This window comes from Cervus canadensis, chromosome 3, assembly GCF_019320065.1.
Source record: "Cervus canadensis isolate Bull #8, Minnesota chromosome 3, ASM1932006v1, whole genome shotgun sequence".
NCBI classification, from domain to species: Eukaryota; Metazoa; Chordata; class Mammalia; order Artiodactyla; family Cervidae; genus Cervus; species Cervus canadensis.
In genome coordinates, this window is record NC_057388.1 from 98,708,108 (window position 1) to 98,731,217 (window position 23,110).

Genomic DNA, 23,110 nt, shown 5'->3' on the forward strand with positions numbered 1-23,110 from the left:
ATCTTTTTAAGAACTAGTTGTTTAATATCCAGGGTGTGGATGTATAGTACAGCTTAGTTAGTAACTTTGCTATTGATAAACAAGTACTTTTCTACAAAAACCAGAGTGAACATTTTTGTGCATTTGTATCTTTATTCCTATGCTACAGTCACATGGAAATCCTGAGTCAAAGGATATTCATATTTAACCTCTTGATAAAGATTGCGAAGGCCTCTTTAGAAAGCAAAAACTTTCCTACATAATATCTCTTGATTACCACTGTCAGGGCTATACATTCAGGATATACTTGAACAACAACTGAGACCAATGTGGGGGCCATTTGGGTGAGTCCTGTGGACCACGTTCTGCTTATGGCTTTGCATCGATGACCAGCACGGGCAGTGTAAATGCCTCTTGTACTCTTGTGTATTACCAGTAAACATCTCTGGCTGTGGGTTACCTCATGCAGGCTGGTACATGACTGTATACAGTTTCTCAAGAGTTCATTGTTAACCTAAGGGGTTGTGCCAGCTCTGTAAGTGCCCCATAATTACCTGTGTGTTTTCTAGTGTGTTTGTCTTAAGAACACAGCTATTAATTATTGTGACGCGGATCACTACTTATCTTCTACTTTACTTTCTTCTCTTTACTGTTCTGTGTTATTATTATTATTTTTTGCCTTTCACTCACAACCAATTCAGTAATACCAGTTAAATACCTGTAAGGAAATATTGGCATCAAGACAGGCTTAATATGAGTAAATAGATACAATAATTCCTTTTATTATACCGTCTACCATTCATCAGCAATGGATATGTTATGTTGTGGGAGAGGTCTGTATTCAAGCGACAAGTGGCAGAAATAGTTATCCCAGTGAAACATAGGCTCAGAGATTGTTTGTAAGCCAATGGAAATGTTTTAGAATCATAACTGTAAATTAGCAAATTAAGGATGTAAAAAGGCGTTTTAAAGGATAGAAAGTTACCATAGGAAAATCTTCAGGCAGTGCAAGATTTACTATGACACATTGGAGAACAATGAGAGGAAGAATCATGAAAAGTCGTTTTCATGTAACATTTATTGAGTTTCTGTTCCAAGTCCTGGGCTGGGTGCTGGGGAACATAGATGAATAAGGCGTGCCGTTTTCCCCTGGGTAACTTACCTTCTTGTGGGGGACATAGACATGGGTGCACATAATTATAATGTGGTATGAAGAGGTATGTACTGGATGTAGCTGTCAAGTGTCAGGGAGCACAGAAGAGAGAATAATTAGTTTTGACTCAGGGTGCAGCATAAGGGAGGACTTTCTAGGCGGCTTCCCAGTGGTGAAGAATCCACCTGCCAGTGCAGGAGACATAAGAGACGCGGGTTTGATCCCTGGGTCGGGAAGATCCCCTGGAGGAGGGCGTGGCAACCCACTCCAGAATGCTTGCCTGGAGAATCCCATGGGCGGAGGAGCCTGGTGGGCTACAGTCCTTCGGGTCGCAGAGTTGGACACGGCGGAACGACTGATACTTTGACTTTTTAGTCGCTTTCCAACGCTGTGTTGGTTTCTGCGGTACAGCAGAGTGAATCAGCTGTAGGTGGACACAGAGCCCCTCTTGTTTGGACTTCCTTACCATTCAGGTCACCACAGAGCACTGAGGAGGGTTTCCTGTGCTGCACAAGTGCATATGGTTGTTTAGTTGCTCAGATGTGTCCAACTCTTTGCGACCCCACATGGACTGTAGCCCACCTGACTCCTAAGTCCATGGGATTTCCTAGGCAAGAACACAGGAGTGGGTTGCCATTTCCTTCTCCAGGGGATCTTCCCGACCCAGGGACTGAACCCACGTCTCCTGCTTGGCAAGTGGATTCTTTACCTGGGGTGCATGTGCTGTACAACAGAATCTCATTAATTATCTATTTTATATATAGTTTCAGTAGTGTATATATATCAGTCCCAATCTCCCAATTCATCCCACATCCTCCTTGCCCCTTGGTATCCAAACGTTTGTTCTCCATGTCTGTGTCTCTATTTCTGCTTTGTAAATAAGATCATCTATACCTTTTTTTTTTTTTCCAGATTCCACATATACAGTATTTGTTTTCTCTCTCTGACTTACTTCCATTTGAGTTATTTGATGATGTTTTCTTGGGTGCTTCAGTGAGAAAATAGATGCATCAGTTGGAATGATCTGTTTTGAATTCGTGACAATGGTTCCTAAAGAGCCACCTTTTTTTTTTTTTGATCACAGAAGTGATGCTTGTGTTTTGCAGAACATTTGATAATAAGCCATGATTTGGAGTGGTCTTTGTCGAGTAGATAATTTGGACTATTTTTCTTTTATTCCTGTTTTCCATACCTCACCCTGTGGCCACACCCTCCTTGGGGAGCTGGCTCTGGTGAGTGGTTTGGCAATGTGGTAAACAGAATCCTGGGGTGGGGGGGTGCCCACCTGTCGCGCTAAAGACAGCCTGTGATCGCCAAGTAAGATCACTGAGCTGTTCTTCCCTTTCATCTTCCCTGCTATTAATGCTGGTTGTGAAATGCAGTGGGGAGGCTTCATAAGACTAATGAAGGAGGAGGAAAGATCAAGTGATTATTTTTCACAAGAAAGATCATCCTCATCACGATTTCTGTGATGAACTGCACAACCTACCCAGATGGTTCGGAGCAGACCACACGGCTGGAATTTAGTGCCCAGGGATTGGACTATCCTTACTCCCTCAGCCTCTCCCAGAAGATCCCCACAGAGACCACTGCAGAGACGAGATCATACAAGATCGTACAAGAATGATAAGCAATGATTAACACCACGGTCTCACTAAGAATAAAATCAGATGGACACATGAGCTTGTCGGAGGGAATTATAAAATCAGAGACTGAAGATCAGTGATGAGGACCCCACAATCCAAAGTTGACTCAAGACATCTTTGATAACATTTCCAAGCACATGATCCTCTATCTGGCGGGCAGCATCTAGTGGGCTCACTAAGTAAACATCTTGGAACCAGGGTTTATCTCTTTCAATTTTGGTTCCACCGGATTCCTGAAACATCAATTCTCATTCTTTCAAGTGCATACTAATCACCTGGAAGCACTTGCTGGGAATGCCTGTGCCTGGGCCGCCTCGCAGTCAGCTGGCTCAGAGAAGCTCCAGGAAGCCCAGGAGGCTGAACCCAGCCGCTGAGTGTCCCTCCTTCCCAGAGTCATGCTGACTGACAAGCACAGGGCCCATGCGACTGGGGAAGAATGTCCTGTTTTTCCTCCCGCTGGCTTCCCACCAAGCGCTGAGAGTAAAGGCTAAACGAAGAGGTCCAAAGAAAGGAAAAACAGAATAGATGACCCCCAATTTTTACAGCCCAGATGCATTTCTCAAAGGTTGCATAAAACTCTTAATTTGTGTGAGCTTTATCTTTATTTTCTCTTTATTTCAACCCTGACATGCTATATCCACTTTTTGATTTTCACGTGGTCGTGGCTTTGCCACCTCACCTTTCTTTTTCAGCTCCACCCAGCCTCTCCACTGTGAATTTAACTCCTTGTGAACAGAGTGAGCAGGGTAAGTGAGAGCCCCAAGGGCCCCCTGCCTTCACAGCTGCAGAGCCCCTCATCTCCCCTGGGGGCGCCCCTCTCCGGAGTCAGCGCCTGTCTCTCAGGGGGTCACAAGGCTGCTGGCCTCCTGCCTCGGGGTGTAGGATTGTTTGCACCCTGCCCAAGGCCCAGATCTCCTCTCGCTCTGCCCTGCTGCCTGTCAAGTTGTGCCTGGAGGTGCAGAGTGACTTCTCTCTATCACTTGTCAGACCGGGTGTCCCGGTGGGGCTGGTCCCCCATCTGGCTTTGTTCCGGGTCAGTGCCGCACTGACCGAAAGGGCTCAGAAGTCATTTCCCATCAGAGTTCCAATCCTGCTCGGCAACCAGCGCTTCGTACCTCTGTTTGCTATCAGAGTAGGTGAAATGCTGCCCAGGGCTTCCCAGGTGGTGCTCGTGGTGAAGACCCACCTGCCAATGCAGGAGACGTAAAAGATGCAGTTATGATTCCTGGGTCAGGAAGATCCCCTGCAGGAGGGAATGGCAACCCACTCCAGTATTCTTGCCTGGAGAATCCCACGGACAGAGGAGCCTGGTGGGCTACAGTCCATGGGGGTCTCAAAGACTCAGACATGGCGGAAGAGACTTAGCACGCAGGTAAAGCGCATACTCACAGAAGAAAAATAAAACCAGAAAACTTTTGTTCTCTAACAGTGGCCCCTCCTGAAATGCATGGTCCCTGCTTCTGCCCACCTCTGCCTTCAAAATGCACAAACATGTCTGTCTCGTCCGTGCAAAGCCTACTGGATCCTATTCCATTCTTTCCCTTGGCCGTCACAAAATCCCAGGAAGCACAGAGAGAACCAGGTGTCTTACTGCTTCGAGCAGAATCAAGTGTGCTAGAAAGAGCAGAAACCAGCAAGCCTGCTAGTCTCTTCCTCAGGAGAAGACGCTTTCCTGTCTCTCAGTTGCTGATGGCACGGGTGGTTAGACCTGCCCATGGCGCTTACTTAGGTGCTGCGGCTGCACTGGGGGCTTGCAGGCGGCACCCTTCACCAGCGCCGCTCCTTCAGCACCAAGGAGGCTGACTCAAACCCCGGCCAGGGTCAGGCAGTGCCTTATCCTGCAGTCACTCCCAACCTGTGCTGTCACATGGACTTCGCTGCTTCAGCGAGGTCCTGGGACATATTTAAAGACTGAATAGCCTACAGAAAAGCCAGGCAGGAAGCCAGAGGAGCAGGCAGGGCAACGGCCCAGGGGTGAACAGGCTGCCTCTGGGTCTGAAAGGGCGGCCCGTGTAAACCCGCTGTGCCCACGACTTCTGATTTTTTTTTTTTAAGAGAAGCTGATATCTAGGTTTTATGTTCAATCTCTTAATTATAAAACATTAGTATCTAATTCACAGTTTAAAAAATATCACAGGGCCGGACAACTCATACTCATGGGCCAAATATGGGCTGTAAGCCACCAGCCTCTGACCTCTGGGCTAGATTCTTTCCTCCTGATCCAGCTTCGCCTGGCTGCCTTTTGCTTCTCTCTTAGCCGCTCTGGTCCTCAGGCTTCCGCACTCTGAGCCTGGTCTTACCTTGGCACTCCACTCTGTCTACTCACTCCAGGCTCACCTGTAGTCCCTAGCTGCCTGACCCGTGTCCTCCTGCTCTGCCTTCTGGGGGCCATGTGAGGGGCCATGTGTGTTGATCTCGTGTTGTCGTAGCCCCGCACCCCCAAGCCCATCTGTACCTTGCCAGGGGACCTGACAGAACCCCCAGTTCTACATTATGGGGCAGAATTTCACAGTGTGGTACGGCCCCCTCAGTGACTCCTATCTTATTATTGATGTTTACCTGGATCTCCTGCTTAAGATGGTGTCTGTTAGGTTTCTTTACCTTAAAGTTACTACTTTTCTCTTTGTGCATAATAGTTATTTTTAGGGGAGATACTTTGAAAGCACACAAATATCTACATACTTTTGCCCACTAATTTTAGCATCCCATCAGTGGATCCTGCCTGCAGCCATGATTATGTGGTGTTCTGATGGTGATTTTCTCTCTTCCTCATTCTTTACATTTTTAAGTTGCTATTCTTCAATTCAAAGAAATAGAGGTAAACAATAGAATGGGAAAGACTAGAGATCTCTTCAAGAAAATTAGAGATACCAAGGTTACATTTCATGCAAAGATGGGCACAGTAAAGGACAGAAACAATACATACCTAACAGAGGCAGAAGATATTAAGAAGAGGTGGCAAGAATACACAGGAGAACTGTACAAAAAAGATCCTCACGACCCAGATAACCACGATGATGTGATCACTCACCTAGAGCCAGACATCCTGGAATGCGAAGTCAACTGGGCCTTAGGAAGCATCACTATGAACAAAGCTAGTGGAGGTGATGGAATTCCAGTTGAGCTATTTCAAATGCTAAAAGGTGATGCTGTGAAAGTGCTGCACTCAATATGCCAGCAAATTTGGAAAACTCAGCAGTGGCCACAGGACTGGAAAAGGTCAGTTTTCATTCTAATCCCAAAGAAGGGCAATGCCAAAGAATGTTCAAACTACCACACAATTGCACTCATCTCACACACTAGTAAAGTAATGCTCAAAATTCTCAAAGCCAGGCTTCAACAATACGTGAACCATGAACTTCCAGATGTTCAAGGTGGATTTAGAAAAGGCAGAGGAACCAGAGATCAATTTGCCAACATCCATTGGATCATCGAAAAAGCAAGAGAGTTCCAGAAAAACATCTATTTCTGCTTTATTGACTATGCCAAAGCCTTCGACTGTGTGGATCACAATAAACTGTGGAAAATTCTGAAAGAGATGGGAATACCAGACCACCTGACCTGCCTCTTGAGGAAAATCTGTACGGCAGTTCAGGAAGCAACAGTTAGAACTGGACATGCAACAACAGACTGGTTCCAAATAGGAAAAAGAGTAAGTCAAGGCTGTACATTGTCACCCTGTTTAATTAACTTATATTCAGAGTACATCATTAGAAATGCTGGCTGGATGAAGCACAAGTTGGAATCAAGATTGCCGGGAGAATATCAATAACCTCAGATATGCAGACGACACCACTCTGTATGGCAGAAAGCTGAAGAAGAACAAGAGCCTCTTGATGAAGTAAAGAGGAAGTGAAAAAACTGTCTTTAAAGCTCAACATTCAGAAAAAACGAAAGGAATGATGGCATCCAGGTCCCAGTCACTGCATGGCAATAGATGGGGAAACAATGGAAACAGTGAGAGACTTTATTTTGGGGGGCTCCAAAATCACTGCAGATGGTGACTGCAGCCATAAAATTAAAAGATGCTTGCTCCTTGGAAGAAAAGCTATGACCAACCTAGACAGCATATTAAAAAGCAGAGACATTACTTTGCCAACAAAGGTCCATCCAGTCAAAGCTGTGGTTTTTCCAGTGGTCATGTATGGATGTGAGAGTTGGACTGTACACATGTAAATCTGTGGCTGATTCATGTCAATATATGGCAAAAACCACTACAATATTGTAAAGTAATTAGCCTCCAACTATAAAAATAAATGAAAAAAAAAAAAAAAGGTGAATGCCGAAGAATTGATGCTTTTGAACTGTGGTGTTGGAGAAGATTCTTGAGAGTCCCTTGGACTGCAAGGAGATCCCATCAGTCCATCCTAAATGAAATCAGTCCTGAATATTCATTGGAAGGACTGATGCTGAAGCTGGACCTCCAATACTTTGGCCTCTTGATGCAAAGAACTGACTCACTGGAAAAGACCCTGATGCTGGTAAAGATTGAAGGTGGGAGAAGGGGACGACAGAGGATGATATGGTTGGATGGCATCACCAGCTCAATGAACATGAGTTTGAGTAAGCCCTGGGAGTTGGTGATAGACAGGGAAGCCTGGCTGCAGTCTGTGGGGTTGCAAAGAGTTGGACACAACTGAGCGACTGAACTGAACTGATTCTTCTATAATAACAGTTGTCGCTTCTCTCCAATTTATTTGTATCAGTATGAACTCAAGGATATTTATTTTAATCTTTGGGTTTTAAACCAGCACTCTTCTTATTTGTTCTGATGCTCAAATTGTTCCAGCCTTGGCCATTGGGAACTCTTTTAGGTTAAATCCCATGCCTTTTGAGCAAGTTCCCTCTGTTTTGAAAGGGCATTAATTTACTTTCTGACGTTTTACCAACTGCAGCCTTGGAATCCACTTTCTCCAAGGAGCTGGGATTTCTTGTCTTATAGAATGGTATTTAAAAATAAAAATCTAGATGCAAAGTTGTGTTTTTAGGTCAAAGGATACGGGTGTTATTAATGGCTTGGTATACTTGTCAATAGATTCTTTTTCAATAAGGCTAAACTATACTGCCAACAGCAATCTTCCAGTTTTACTAAATCTTGTTGTCAATCCAAATGAATTATCATTCATTTATTTTTCTCTTCCTTCATCCCTCCCTCCCTTTCTTCTTTCCTTCTCTTTTTTTCTAATATAGTGAGAAAAAAGTACTTTATTAATTTTCCAATTATAAGTAAGTTTGGGTCTTTCATTCAGCCAAAATGTAGAGATTCTGACTACAAACCAGGTACTGTTCTAGGCACTGGGGATATAGTAATGAGTGTGAATAAAATTCCTGTCCACATAGAGCTGGGTTTTTGCAGGACGAAGAGACGATACATAAACTGTTCACTGTGCCTGGTAGAAAATGGAGCAGAAAAGGTGAGGTTCACTCGTGAATAAGTATTTGTGATTTTCAAGTGAGTAGTCAGAGAAAGCTTTGTGAGTGTGAGGTGACCTTTGGTCAAAGACCTGAAAAAGTGAGTTTAAGAGCCAGGTGGGACATTTGGGGAGAGTGTGTTTGGAGGCAAAGTATAAAGGCCCTGAGAGTAGAGTGTGTATCCTCATGTATTTATTTACTAATTCTAGTTGCTCTTTTTGTGTCATTTGCCATTTTTCTTTTGTTACTTGCATGTTTTTCTCATAAAACTGTAGGAATTATTTATATAACTTAAAAAATATCCAATTTATTTGTCTTGTTTGCCGTAAATATTTTTTTGGTATCATTTAAAAATTTTCTTAAGAACCTGTTTTTAATCTGCTGGCCTTTTCACTTGGGCTTCTTTTATTACTTTGAGGTTACAGAAGTAAGCATCTGTCCAAGTTTAGCTAATGATTCAGTTCTATTCCCTTACACTTTCCATTAAATTTTTTTCCCCTGTATTTAATTACTGACCCATGCAATATTTATTTGGTGTATGGTATGAAGTGTTAAGTTGTTCTTCCCCCACCCAATTGCTGACTAATTGTCCCAGTACCATTTATTAACAAATTTGTGAAGCACCCTTTATTATATGTTCATATACAAACTATTTCTAGATTATCTCTTTTTCCCCTTCATGATTGATTCTTGTATGAATACCAGTATCTTTAAAAACAATTTAAACTATATATTTAATCATCTGATATAGGTCTTCACATTATTCTTCCTTTTCAGAATTTCTTTTGTGTTCTCTATTTTTCATTCCAAATGAAATTTTAAATCCTTTTATCAAACACCAGAAATGTATATTGAAATTTTGATAGAAATCATAAATTATATAAATTAAATGTAAACTATTAACATCTTAATAACACATAATCTTCCTATTCAAGTATATGGGATTCTGCTCCATTTATTCAATTTTTCTTTTACAACAGTCAGTAGTTTCGTGAACTTTCTCATACTAAGACTTTCTCCTTACCTGGAATGGACACCTTGTTCTCCAGCTGTCAAGTTCTAAAGATTTGCTCCTTCTGGGTTAGGAGAAGGCTTCAGGGTGGCTAAGAAATCTCATTTGAGGTAGAGCCACACTAGTTTGCCAGCTGGTGGGCTTTGGCCGAGTGACTTTAATAGTTCTCAAAGTGTGGTACCATGCTAGCAGCATCAGCAACACTCAGGAAGTGTTACAAATGCAAATTCTTGGGCCCCTGGGAGCCCTACTGAATAAGACAGTCTGGGGTGGGGCCCAGCCGTGTTTGACAAGCTCTCTCGATGATAACTGCTGAATACTGAAGTTTAAGAAATAATACTTTTTTTTAATTAAAAAAAATTTTTTTTTATTTGGCTGCACCCGGTCTTAGTTGCAGTACACAAGATCTTCCATCTTCACTGGGGCACGCAGGATCTTTAGTTGGGGCACGTAGTCTTAGTTGTGGCATGTGGGAATCTAGTTCCCTGACCAGGGATCAAACCCAGGCCCCATGCATTGGGTGCTCAGAGTATTAGCCACTGGGCCACCAGGGAAGTCCCTGAGGAATACTGCTTTAAAGCCATGACTCTTAATCTTGGCTGCACAGTACAGCCATCTAAGGAGCTTCTCAAAAATACTGTGGTGAAGTCATTGCTCCCACCCCACCCCCATGCTGATTGAATTGGCCTGGAGTGGAACCAGCTGCAGGGTTCTTCTAACCTCCTGCTGGTGACTCCAGCTGGAAGCTGAGGACCACAGCTCTAAACTCCCGTTCACATATAAAGTGGGAAAAGTGGTACTTCATAGCGTGGCTGTAAGAATTAAGTGATATTGCTTAAGGAGCTAAGCATAGTACTTGCTGTGCTGTGCTCAGTCGTGTCCGACCCTGCGACCCCATGGGCTGTAGCCCACCAGACTTCTCTGCCCATGTGACTTTCCAGGCAAGAATGCTGGAGTGAGTTGCCAAGTCCTTCTCCAGGGGATCTGCCCAGGAATTGAACCCGTATCTCCTGCTTTGGCAGGTGGATTCTTTACCACTGAGCCGCCTGGCAAGCCCAAGCACAGTGCTCAGCAAATGCTAAAACACCGGCCAAATGGTAGTTATTGTTACGGTAATCCTCAGATTTAGCAGATCTGTGCTACGCTGTCATGTCACAAAAGGTACAGGCTTTGGAGTCAGGTGGCTTGGACTTAACCTTCAGTCTAAGACATTTGGAGCTGTGTGATTTTTAGCAAAAGACCTAAGCCTCAGTTTCTGCATCTGTAAAAGGGGGGATACTTATGATATGGGAATTAAATAAAATCAGGCTTACAAAGCACAATCCCTGGCATCTGATAAATGCTCTAAAAACATTGACATTACTTGCAATCATGGTTGTCACTGCTTGTAAAGTTCCTGATAGTTCAAACCACATTGATCTCTCAAAACGTTTCAAGTTCAGCATACATTTTTACTGGTTTTCCAGTTATCTCCACATCCAGGGCTTTACTATTTGTTTCCTTGTTTCATCTAAGTCTTCTTGAATGTATTGCTGTTTGTTTTGGTGATTTTCTCTCATGTATATATAATTTTAAATATATAAAAAATATTAATATATGTATATATATTTAGTGTATATATATATATATATATATATATATATATATACACATATAATTTTTTTAAAAGAAATGCTTCCTTTTGAACTCATAAATGAGTACTTAAGAAGGACCATGAAGTCAGGATTGGCAGGTTGAAAGACATTTCCCTCTGCCTTTTGCTCTTTAAGTTTGTTCCTGTCTCTCATTCTCTAAACTTTGAGACTTAAAAGCTTTGGGAGAAGTGTGTGAGGAAAGAGGAAAAAGGTGAAGAGGGTGGGGTTTTATTTTTTTTAAACTTTTTATTTTATATTGGAGTATAGCCGATTAAAAATGTTGTGATAGTTTCAAGGGGACAGAAAAGGGACTCAGCCATACACATACATGTATCCATTTGAGGGTGGAATTTTAAATTCTGACTTTTTTTGTGGGAGGAGCTTCATAAATAAAAGCATTATGATGTTTGTGTGTGCTTTAAAAAAAAAAGTTACTGGAACCCATGATTACAGAAACAGTAAGATGCATCTCACACCTTCTTCCTGAACCTGCCATGCTGCTTATAAATGTAGAGAACTCATATTTTTAGCAGGTATTTATCGACATTGCCTTGGAAAAACCTGCTAGTAAGTCAGAAGCAATTCTCATTAGTCATACAAATAGCTGTCTGTAAAAATATTTGACTAACCTTTTATAGTATACCTAGTCCTTTTCACAAATGTTTTCATTAATCCCATGAAGTACTATCATGATTTTACAGAGGTAGAAAGTCTCGGAGGTGGTAAGGGACCTAATGTCTCCTAGCTGGAGACACAAAGCCATGAGTTTTGAATCATGGGTTTCAGAAACCCACTTTTTACTAAGCCATTCAAGGGTGAAATCCTCCATGCACATGAAACACTAGAGGGAAAACAAATAGTTTTGGTTCTGACCAGAGAAATTAAACCATCTGGCTAGCCAAAACCCAAAAAGGTATTTTTTCTAGTTGCAGTTAGCTCTTAACTGCTGGTCGCTGGTGTCCTGAAATGTGTTGATTCCAGGGAATTGAGAATTGACTCTTCCCTCTCATCTTTTACTTTCCGTCTGGTCCACCGTTCAGTACAGATTGTTTTGAGCTGCAAAATGTTTGCTTATTGGTTGGTTTTAGGGTGCAGCTCATGTACAAATGCATTTTAGCTTTAGTTCTCATTTTCAGCATGGAGCAGTGCCACACTAACCTGCTGAGTTGTCTACAGCTTTCCTGTCAAGTAGTGCGAAGGCTCCTTGGAGGCTCAGGGACCATCAGCGCAGCAACACACGGATCCTTGGCTTGTTTTCTGACTCAGGGGAGCTGTCGACATCTAATGCAGTCACTGTCTTTAAGTATCAAGCTAATGCTCCTAAGTTCCTCTTACAGTCTTTCCCGCAAAAGGTGGTGATGGGGTGATGCAGAACATCCATTTAGCTACACTGGGTTCAGGCTGCAAGCCTGTTTCTCAGCCCAGCATCCTGGAGCCCATCTAACGGCAGGCTCCTCTGCACTGGCCAAGAGTAACAATGTATCTTCACTTTGAGTCCCCAGGATCTGGTCAATACTTTACAACACACACGTTCATTCACACGATCCTAGGGACTAAGGCTATTCGTCTGTGTCCTCTACAATTAGCATGTGCCAGGTGCTCAGGAAAGTTCTAACCGAATGGATTCTCAGATTTCTGCTGAAATTCATGTCTATCAGATGGAATTATCCATTTTTAGGTATTTCTTATTTTTATCAACTGTAATATAGGCCCTAGCCATACCATCTGGATAAGTATCTTTAAAAATACCATGTATCTAAACATATGGAGCAAGATTCCTACTAGTTCAGGAATTACTCACAGGGCAGTTACTGCCAACACTGCCAGTGTTGCAGGGAAAGAAAATCACAGCTAGAGCAGTGGCTGCTGGTGCCTTGCCAGTGGGGAGCAGGGGTTAAAGGCGCTTTATTTTCCACAATAATCTGCATACAGTTAGTGCTTCTGTACTGTACACTTAAAAACAGTCAGGATTTAACTTTTATGATTTTGCCACAGTAAAAATAAAGTATTTAAAAAATTTCCTAGACAGTGCTAGAGATCTTTAGAATACTTGGGGGAAAAAAAAAAATCAGAAGCCCTTGCATCTCATTGGAAACTCATTGCTAGTATACAATAAAAAGTTAATCTGGTTAACTATATACAAGTAAATCTGGTTAAGTCCAAGCTCTTTCAAAGAACTTGCAAAACCCTTCCCAGTCGGGCTTTTGTTTCAACTAAAGTCACACTAGTTCCTGTCTCTTCAGTTCCTCAAACTGGACCATTTCCTTTTACCTTCTGGCTTTGCCAGTGGATGTTCTCTATGCCTCTAATGCTTTTCCACCATTTTTATTCTGCCCCACCCTAATTTACTCTTCAGAGCTCTTTAGGGAGGCCTTCTTTAAACTACTTAACGAAGTTTTGGCCTCTTGCTATCCCTCTGGATCAACCCATCGATCCATCCACATTCTCACAGAAGTCTGTCTGGATTTTTCCTTTGTAGCATATAATACAGTTGTATATGTGTAACTATGTAATATCAGTCTCTCCCACAGGACTGCAAGTTCCATGAGGTAGGGACTGTTTCCTGCAAATGACTGTATTACCAGGGCCCTGGCAGCTTGTATAAAGCAGGTATTCAGTACTCTCCTACCAGGCACAGCCTTTTATCCCACAAACTTATCTTACAGATATTCTCAAAGGAGCAGGCAGAGAGGAACATAAAGTTTGTGAGCTTGGTGGTGGAGACAGTGGTTGAACAGCCGCAGAGATGATAGGAATGGTTTAGGTGGGGAGGCAAGAAAGGAGTAATGAGGACATTCATTTAATGAGTTTCCCCTCCACTCCTCCAACACCCCATCCCCTCCCAAACCAGTCATTCAACAATAAATAATCATGCGTTCCATTTCTTTGGGGAATAAGGTAAACCTCAGATTACAGAACCAAGGCAGATAATTTTGCATAATTAGAATGAAACCAGTCACAATTCAACTGGGTTAGATTTCAACACGGACGTGATGGTATTCCTCCAAACAGTCTTCAACCTGGGAAGCTGACACTCCTCCAGGATGTGGATGGACCGTAAATATACTTCCTCCTGCTTTCAGCCGCTGAGAGAGAAGTCCTCCCCTGACGGACCAGCACTATTTCTTTTTCGCTGCTCTTTTCCCTTCTCCTTTCCTTGGCTTCTCCTTTCCACGAAGCTTCTTTAGACGCAGCTGCTCATCCTTGAAGTCCTGATGTTCGTCTCTGAAAGGAGAAAGGAAAAAATAATTAGCCAGTATTTTTACCCAGACTGGAAAAGTACACCTGTCTAGAATGTTCCCTTAGGTGGTTCTGGTCATAAAACTCTGACTTCTACAGCTTAGTGAACAGAAAGGACAGGGAGCCCCTGATGTACAGACAGGCTGTGTTCCCAGAGCTGCCTTCTAAGTCAGTTTCCCCTCACAGAAGCAAGGTCACAAACAGCAGTTAATTGCCAGCCCATCCGTGTAAACCGATATAAGTAGGATTCAACACTAATAACTGCCCCATTGACGGGGGCAGAAAGTGGGTATAAGCTTCAGGAGCCACACGAGACCCTGGGAGGCCCAGGGATCAGCACCTAAGCGGGTAGGTGTGGAGGAAGCTGCCTGGATGACAGTGGATGAGTCACAAAAGGCTGCTGGGGAGTCTCCGGCAGAAGGAAGCTGGGTCAGCAGAGAGCAACTCTACAGACAGGGCCTCGAGGGATCAAGGCGGCCAGGGCTGTTTGTACATACAAATGGGGTGTAAGCTGAAGACTGCCTGTACTGTATAAAAATGTCTGCATTTCACAATCAAACATGGTCATTCCTTAGTATCCTTGGAGGACTGGCTCTAGGAGCCCCCCACCAAGAGATACCAAAATCTACTGGTGCTCAAGTCCCTTATATAGCATAGCATTAGCATATAATCTATACACATCCTCCTGTATATTTTAAATCATCTACTTATAAGACTTAATAATGTAAATATTATATATAAAGAGTTGCCAGTGCACAGCAAATTCAAGGTTTGTTTTTTGGAACTTTCTGGAATTTTTTTTTTTTCCCCGAATATTTTCAGTCTGTGGTTGGTTGAATCTACAGGTAGCTAACCTGTGGATAGGAGGGCCTAAAACAGTATAGTGTTTCAATATGTAAGCTCTGGAACCCATGTGACCCTGGGTTCAAGTCACAGCTCCACCCTCTAGTAGCTGTGTGACCTTGGGTGAGGATCCTTCCCTCTCTGCACCTTGGACTCCTCACCTATACAAGTGTGGATAGTGGTAAACTAATTAAATGTAAGAGAGCGGTTTCCTGGGCCCAATTTTAACTCCTGATGCTGTTTTTTTAGGGTTTCCCTGGTAGCTCAGCTGGTAACGAATCCAATGCAGGAGACCCTGGTTCGATTTCTGGGTTGGGAAGATCCCCTGGAGAAGGGCATGGCAACCCACTCCAGTATTCTTGCCTGGAGAACCCCCATGGACAGAGGAGCCTGGTGGGCTACAGTCCACAGGTCGCAGAGTCGGACATGACTGAGCGACTAAGCACACACAGCACAGATGCTTTTTACTTTTTTTATTCTTTAATTTTTGGCTGTGCCGTGTGGCTTGTGGGATCTTAGTTCCCCAGTCAGAGACTGAACCCCAGCCCTTGGCAGTGAAAGCTCAGAGTCTTAACCGCTGGACCACCAAGGAGTTCCTCCAGTTTAGCTACAACAGACCTCTCTGGGATTAGCTATGTGCTGTGCTTTGCTTAGTCGCTCAGTTGTGTTCCACACTTTGCCATCTGATGGACTGTAGCCGGACAGGCTCCTCTCTCCACTGGGATTCTCCAGGCAAGAATGCTGGAGTGGGTTGCCATGCCCTCCTCAGGATTAGCTATGATTGCCCCCAAGTAAGTCACTCTCAAAAAAGCAGCCAGAATGATTCTACTGAGACGTAAGTCAGATCATGTCACTCCTCTGTCCACAGCCTGGCAAATCGTTCTCTGCTTTCTCAGCCCCCTTCACAACCTGCCTCCTGTCCCAAGGCTTTCCCTTCAGCCTGTGAGGCTCCTGGAACAGATGAGGCGTATTCCGCAAGGCCTCTGCTCTGCTTTGGTCTCTGCCTTGAAAGCTCTTCCTTGGGTCCCCCCGGCTCACTCTCCACCCTCAAGTCTCTGTGGAAACCTTGTCTTCTCAGTGAGGCTACCCTGACCGTTCTGTTTAATACTGTGATCCATCCTCGCCCTGCCCACTGAGGGACCAGTCAGCACTCTTGAGCCCGCTCAGCTGGCTCTACTGTTTTTTCCCCCTGCATCACATTCAACTTTGTAACATACCACGTAATTTACTTATGATGTTTTTTCCTCTCTTCTTCCCTCCCGTCAATCATTTCTGACAACCCCCCAGCCAGAAAGAAAACTCCAAAGGCAGAAAGGCAGGGGTCTTCGTGGATGAACCGCCCGAGCACCTGCTTGATGGAATGAGTCACGGTTTTTGAGACCCTGATTGCCTCCCCATTTTGTAGGTCTTTGTAAGATTTTCTTTACTGAAGTTTGTCTGCTTTCATCCTGCCTGACTCCCCAGGAGGCCTTGCGTTAGAGGCACCATTTACCGTAACTAGTGACTACATACGTGAAAATAATTGTGCTTCTCCATGGATAACTAAAGCCAAGTGTTTTTCCTCTGTCCCCAAAGAGAGCTGAGGCTTTATTTTTCAAACAAATGGGGAGCAGCAGCAAAAAAGTAAATTAAAATAACTGAAGGTAATTTTGGTATGGGTTATGATTTTCTACTCAGGACATGTATCTTTCAATATTTTATTTGGTGTAAGAATAAAATTAGTTTTTATTTTTTGAGCCAAGACTTTAGGGAGATAATCCCAAAAGCAATTCCAGAAATTCAAAATACATCATGGATTATCATCTCTAGTGATATATTAACTAAGCAAATCTATTTTGTTCATAGAACATTTCCCTTGTGCCCATCTTAAATGCCTGCATATGGAAGGTACTTAAAAAAAAAAAAATCTGTTGGGTAAATGAATGTACCAATCTCTAGTTATTTGGAATGAACTGTTAATCTTATTATATTAGAGCAAACAGTCCCAAATTAATTTTTGTAACATCGCCTTAAGACAATTAAAACATGTTAAAAAAAAAGAAGTAGGCATTTAACTTCATACAATTATGTACTGCTTAAATTCTTGTATAATGAGCATGTATTCGTTTGGTAATTAAGACATTTTTTATCTTTATTTTTTTTTAAGACATTTTTTAAAAGAAAAATGATCACAGGGGTATTTGATCTTTTTTCTTTCTAGAGCAGCATATTATCTTAAGCGCCCACTTCCTACACATGCACAAACATACAAATGCACGGTGGAAAGAGCCTGCTACTCTTACTATTACATATTATTATCCTATTATAATATTAATTACCTATTATCCATAGGGGTAAACTTCAGCTTTAGTATACCAAAAAGGGTGCCAATTAAAAATGCCCAAAGAGGGTGCAAGGAAATAAGAAATCCAACAAAACTGCCAACAGGAAAGAAAGGAGGCTCCCCCTCACCAGTCAGGAAGCAGGTCGGCTGTGCCTTTTTCATCTGACCAACGGGATCTGCTCAGTGTGTGGACCTGTTTCCTCTGCATCCATTGAGCGCTCTTAGATTAACGACTAATTCAAGGTCCCTCTATAGCTCAGTATCTAGTCAATGGTAGTCACATCTTAGACATAATTAATGTAAGTCTTCTAGTGACTGCATGTTTCTTTTTCCTTTTTCTTAGTATACTCATTATGGATATTTTGAAAGCTTTCCCCTGCCACAACTGTACCTTTTGAACTACCTGGGCACTATTATAAGAACCAAAAAACTATAAAAGTAGAAAGGCTAAATTTTTCCCTTTCTGATCTATTAAACAAACCTCCTATAGGTTACTCTTTGTGGTTTTTTTTTTTTTTTTGGTCATTACCTGTAGAGGCCAAGAAAACGTAGTATCCCCATGAGTGCAAAGTAAGTGTTGTGATTTGGATACCAGTCATAAGTCTCCTTTCTCTTGGCCAAAGGCTGCTCACTGAACAGCTTCACCACTTTCATGGATTTGGAATCAGTAGGCCTGGCAACCTCACCAAACAGCCGGGCACTCAGACGACTCATGCGCAAGGCATATTCTGAAAGTGAAGACATTTCTTGAGCAGCAAGGAACAAGAGGCCCTATAGAAAAATGAGAACACAAACAGTTCATGTTAAGAAATTCCCAGATTATCTAAGGAATACTTTACAAAGTGAAAACACAGCGAGCCACCCATGACTTAGTTCATGTTGGCAGGACATGCCTTGGGGTTGAGAAATATCCACAGTTCGAGTGGTTATTTCCTTTGCATGCTTTCCGCTCGCATCTTTTACGTTTGGTGTTCGCAGATGATTATTCCTGTGCTGTAATGCCCTTTTTACAATGAACGGTTTTGTGATTTAATAGGTTATTTACTGATAGTCAGCTTACCTATTTGTAGGCTAGATGAGGACAGGGAAACAAGTTATTCAGCCACAGCATCTGTTATTATACCTTCAGAAAACATCGACCTCAGCACTCTGCAGAATAAACATGCTGACTGCTTGCCATCTAAAGGTTTAATCATGGTGGAGAAATAATTATGCTGTTGTCTTTATTATCAGCCCTTTGAACACTGTTCTCCTCAAGGGCTCCAGATGGCTCTGAGAATGGCTAATGAATTATGAGGTCATTTAGCCTCTAGGTTGCTGGATTGGATTCTGCCTAGAGACTGAGAGCCAGTTGGGAAAAACAGAGATAGTAGTCTTATAGGAACTAACTCGACGGCTCAAAAGATTCATTTTATTCCTGAATAAAAGGTATTTATGAGTTGTGATGTGACGTGTCTTATCTTCCATCTTATATATTCTGTTTCAATGAAAACTTGCTAAATTCCTATTAGCTGAAAACAGTAACTTTTTCTTTGGAGGCATAAAATGGTGAAATAGTGTAAGAATGATATCTGCAATATGCAGAAATTACAGGTAATATATATTGAAGATTATATAAGTGATACACTAAAAATCAAGACTGTTCACCAGTATTATACCAATATTTTGTAACTATAAATGGAATATTACCTTTAAAAATTGTGCATCACTATAGGGTATATCTGTAACATATAATATTGTACATCAGCTATAATTCAATTAGAAAAGCAGTAGAGAGTTTCTTATATTAGAAAAAAGAATGATGCTAGTAGACTAACTCTCATTCCATTTTAGTTCAAACATAAGGGTAACTGTCAGCAGAGTATACTAATTTACATAAACTTTTGTAGGGACATGAGAGTTTTGTTAACTAAGACAGTATCCTGCAGTTCATCGAGGATGAAAAGGAGCTGACCTCTGAATAGAAAAAAAGGCATCAACCTATCTTGAAAAACCAATCGAAGAAATATATTTAAAAAAAAACTCTCCTAAACAGGAATGCTGCCAAGTAAATTTCAAAATTGCTCTGGCAATTTAAATACCCAGTATTTAAAGAACTTTTCATGTCCATTCCAAGATCCACTGAAAGAGTCTAAAGGATGACCTGAAACCAACTTCAGGTCAATCTCTAACCAGTTACCTTCCGAAAACCAACCAAGCAATCTTGGGCCAACAGTGCCACCTGAAGGCCAGCAATGGGAGAACGGTCAGGTCCAAGGTCTCCCCCCTCCATCTCCCCTCCAAACCGGGATCTGTGCAAGCCTTACTCCTCTCAGCACTCTCTGTTCCAGGATTCCCTTCTTTCCCAACTCTTGCTCCACTGTGGATGGGGATGGATTGGGGTTGTTAGGGCTAGGTTTATAATTTCATCAATGAGAAAGTCACTAACAGTGTAACATATAAAGAGAACATAATAATGTATCAGGTTTTGCACATTACCAGAAGTTACCTTCAAAAGCTACAAAAAGTTTCTTTGCATGCATTATCTTTTCTCTTCCCTCCACCCTTCAGTTCAGTTCAGTCGCTCAGTCGTGTCCGACTCTGCGACCCCAAGAACCACAGCACGCCAGGCCTCCCTGTCCATCACCAACTCCTGGAGTTCACCCAAAATTGGGTGAACAGTTACCTATTGTCTCTAAGTATGAGTTTCCCTTTCAGAAAACAAAGCTTGCAGGACTGTGTGAGAAATAAGACAGTGGCACTGAATAAATGGCAAACTAAAAAAAGCAAAAACCTAAACGTGCTTGGTATTCATACGTTCTGTATACAGACACATTTGTTTGTTCCTTGTCCTCATTTAATCATGCACAAAAGGAGATGCACACCCCATGCAGCTGAACCTGTGCCTCCCTGGAACGGTATCCTCACTTACAAACACTGACACCCAGGGAAACACAGGGGAGGGGACCACATCTTGGGAATAAGGAAGAAGGGACTCACCAGGACTGTGGTCACTGAAAGCATCACAGGATGCTCACTCATCTCCGTGCCAACCTTGGAAGGCAGCAAAGTACTGGGACACATGGCTCATGGATAGTAAGGTCTCATTAGAATCCAATGGAGGGCTTCCCTAGTAGTCCAGTGGTTAAGAATCTGCATGCCAATGCAGGGTTTGATCCCTGGTCTGGGAAGATTCCATGTGCCATGGGGCAGCTAAGCCCATGTGCTGCAATTGGTGATCCCGCGCACTAGAGCCTGTGCTCTGCATCAGAAGCCCGAGCACTGCTACTAGAGGAAAGTCCACGTGCAGCGATGAAGAACCAGTGCAGCAACACGAGTAAATACATAGAAAGATTTGTTAAAACAAAAAGAAGAATCCTATGGAAATGGTCCTGTCACAAACTCCAAGTCCTAGAACTTTTCTGATGGAGAAAGAGAATGTCTTTCCAAACCTGAAACATTAGAAGCACTTGCTAAATAGAAGCAAATAAAATGGCTGTAACAATTACCAGTTACTGCTTTGTAGCCTCTTACAGAGCACAGACCTGTATGTTCCTGATGAAGGATGGCATAGGTGCTAGGTAATCCTTTCTTTCATATAGACTAAATCAGCTCAAAAGTTCTGTTGTCCATAAATACTGGTCCTGAGACTGGCAAACTGCCGCTCTTTACTAGCTTTGATTTCTTTTTTTTTTAAGATTGGGAAAGCCTTACCTAGGACTTTTCAGGATCCTCTATGTCCCTTTACAGAAACTGTCAACTTTATCTTAAACACAAACAAGCAAACAAGAACATGATTACTGTGTGAAAGACATTAAGGTAAAAGGCAAGAAAATTAGATTTTTATTCACACGAGGCTACTTAAAATATCAAATTTTCTTTAAATGTGAACCAAATAAAACAGTATCATGAAGAAAAATTACCTGGATTGAAAATGCTAAGTAAAAACGAATTACCGAAATGTGCTGGAGCAAGACTTGTTAAGCTCACAGAAGAAAATGTGAGCTTTTTGCTTTAGCATATTTTTGCTTTAGCATATAAGGGTAAGTTTCCGTATCTTCCTGATAGGTCTGATGCAGTAAAAAGATCAGGTCTGTACAGTAACTGGCTTTGGATTATGTTTGCCTTTTTTCTTTGAAAAGTGTGGATGATGTGCAAGAGTTCTTCTGATCCGTAGTCAGACGCGTTATCCATTGCGCCACGGGCCCCCTGCTGTGCAAGAGTTCTTAATCTGGGTATTCCTCAGTGTGGTGAATCTCCGGGAGCTGTATTTAGAAGCATATGATGAATGTGTATGTGTGTAAATTCTGCTGCAGAGGCAGGCTTCTTAAAAACCACTGGTTAGTGGACAGCGCCAGCTTTGGAGTACAAAGGCTGGCTGGAATTTTGCCTTTGCACTTTAATGGTCTTATCGTGTTTGTAGTAGTATGTGTTCTTTGCTTTCCTTTTCTCATCTACTACAGGACAGTTATACTATCTCACTGCCTTGCCAGGGTGACAGGCAAAAGTCATGGCACAATGAGTGCCTTAATAGTCATCAGGCAAGGAAGTCGCACTGTGCACACGTGTTTCACGCACACACAAAACCAATCTAGACACAACGCTTTATTATTTTTAAAGCTTGGTTGCTGATTATTTTACTGGGTCTCAGAGACATGAACGGCTCTGAATGTAGGCCAAGCTTTACTCATTTCAACAAGAACATCCCCAACCCCCTCCAACTGCCTGGATCACACCTCCCTCCTGTGATGGAAGCACCAGTGTCAAGCTGGGCTTTTCGCTAATATATTTAAGCTGATACAACTTATCTGCATTACCCCCGACTTCCACACACCTAAGGCCGACTGATGAGCATAGAAACCGAGACTTGAATGCTGCCTGATCAGAATAATTGGGCCGGAGAGGAAACTACGCTAGGGCCCTTCGTTTGGTAAATTCACCAAGTCAAGCAGGAGAAGGCCAAGTTGTTTAGATGATACCTGTTAAATCTCCGAGATGGTTAATGAAATAGACTTGTCCTATTCTTGGCGACTCTACAAGGTTGGAGACCCCCGCTCGGTCTCTAAAGCCATCGCCCACAACTCACTACAGAGCCCCGCTAAAAGTCACACACGGCCTTACCTACTCGTGACCTTCTCTCCTGTGAGCCCTTTTCCCGGAAGGCCAGCCCTCAGCCCGCCCCCAAGCGCCCGCCTGAGACGCCAGCGGAGAGCAGTAGAGAAACGGAAGCGTGGTGGCTAGAGAGGAGTCTTAGGGAAAGACCCGGAACTCTTAATGTCGTACCTGGCGCCTGCGCAGTGAGAACAGCGCCTCCAGGTGTGCGGAGGACTGACGAGGACGCAGGTTCAGGTGCGAGAGGCCTGGTTTTCATGGACTGTCCTGCAGGGTTCGCTAATTGTATTTTGTTGGAAATGGCTCTAGCGCGGATCTCCCAACCTCTGAAGTAGTGTTTATGCGAGTTCGTTGTCGGGGAGAATGAAATGCGTTTTTTCTTTTCCTCCTTCCGCTTTGTTTGTGTGTATTTTCTTTCTCTTTTCATCCAGCTTAGGCCTTGACGTGCTCCAAGCGCACTGCTTGACTTTAGGGGCTGAGGAATCTTCTGACTCACCAGGAGTGCCATTCCCCTCCCTCCGGGAGGCTCTTCTTCATATCCCTTTGCTGGGTTAGGGGCGCTGTTTGGAGCACTCTCTCTCTTTCCACCCAATGCCCTGAATCTTCTTCAGAGTAGACGCGGTGTCTGTCTGACTCCTCAGTGGTTATCTAGACCCTCTTGGCAGTATTTCACTCCGTGAGAGATCTGCTTTCAAGCAAGCCACATAGGCATTGAATTGAAGCATTTGTTGAATGTTTGATAGTTCAACTGAAAACACTACTTATTTTCTGAGCATT

The 23,110-nt window shown here is 42.9% G+C and overlaps 1 protein-coding gene across 4 annotated transcripts; it reads right to left on the reverse strand.

Moving 5' to 3' along the window:
• Positions 1 to 13,705: 13,705 nt before the first annotated feature.
• On the reverse strand, positions 13,706 to 22,439 carry MRPS33 (mitochondrial ribosomal protein S33). Of its 4 annotated transcripts, XM_043463891.1 has the most exons (4): positions 22,343 to 22,388; positions 20,936 to 20,987; positions 17,772 to 18,013; positions 13,706 to 14,061 (listed from the first exon to the last, which is right to left on the reverse strand). In XM_043463891.1, exons 3-4 carry the CDS (start codon positions 17,984 to 17,986, stop codon positions 13,956 to 13,958), a joined length of 321 nt encoding a protein of 106 aa, XP_043319826.1. In that variant the 5' UTR covers positions 17,987 to 18,013; positions 20,936 to 20,987; positions 22,343 to 22,388; the 3' UTR covers positions 13,706 to 13,955. The 4 variants fall into 4 exon arrangements, with proteins under 4 accessions (XP_043319826.1, XP_043319824.1, XP_043319825.1 ...); XM_043463889.1 differs by lacking the exon at positions 20,936 to 20,987 and having other exon boundaries at positions 22,343 to 22,439; XM_043463890.1 differs by lacking the exons at positions 20,936 to 20,987; positions 22,343 to 22,388 and adding an exon at positions 22,201 to 22,336.
• Positions 22,440 to 23,110: the final 671 nt, after the last annotated feature.

Excerpts from the sequence above, each read along its gene's own strand:
- MRPS33 (XM_043463888.1), bottom strand. The coding sequence starts at position 20,305 with ATGTGTCCCAGTACTTTGCTGCCTTCCAAGGTTGGCACGGAGATGAGT. Across the intron at positions 18,014-20,221 it reads TTTCAGTGACCACAGTCCTG|GGCCTCTTGTTCCTTGCTGC; the intron begins GTGAGTCCCTTC and ends ATTTTTCTATAG. Across the intron at positions 14,062-17,771 it reads CGTTTTCTTGGCCTCTACAG|AGACGAACATCAGGACTTCA; the intron begins GTAATGACCAAA and ends TTCTCCTTTCAG.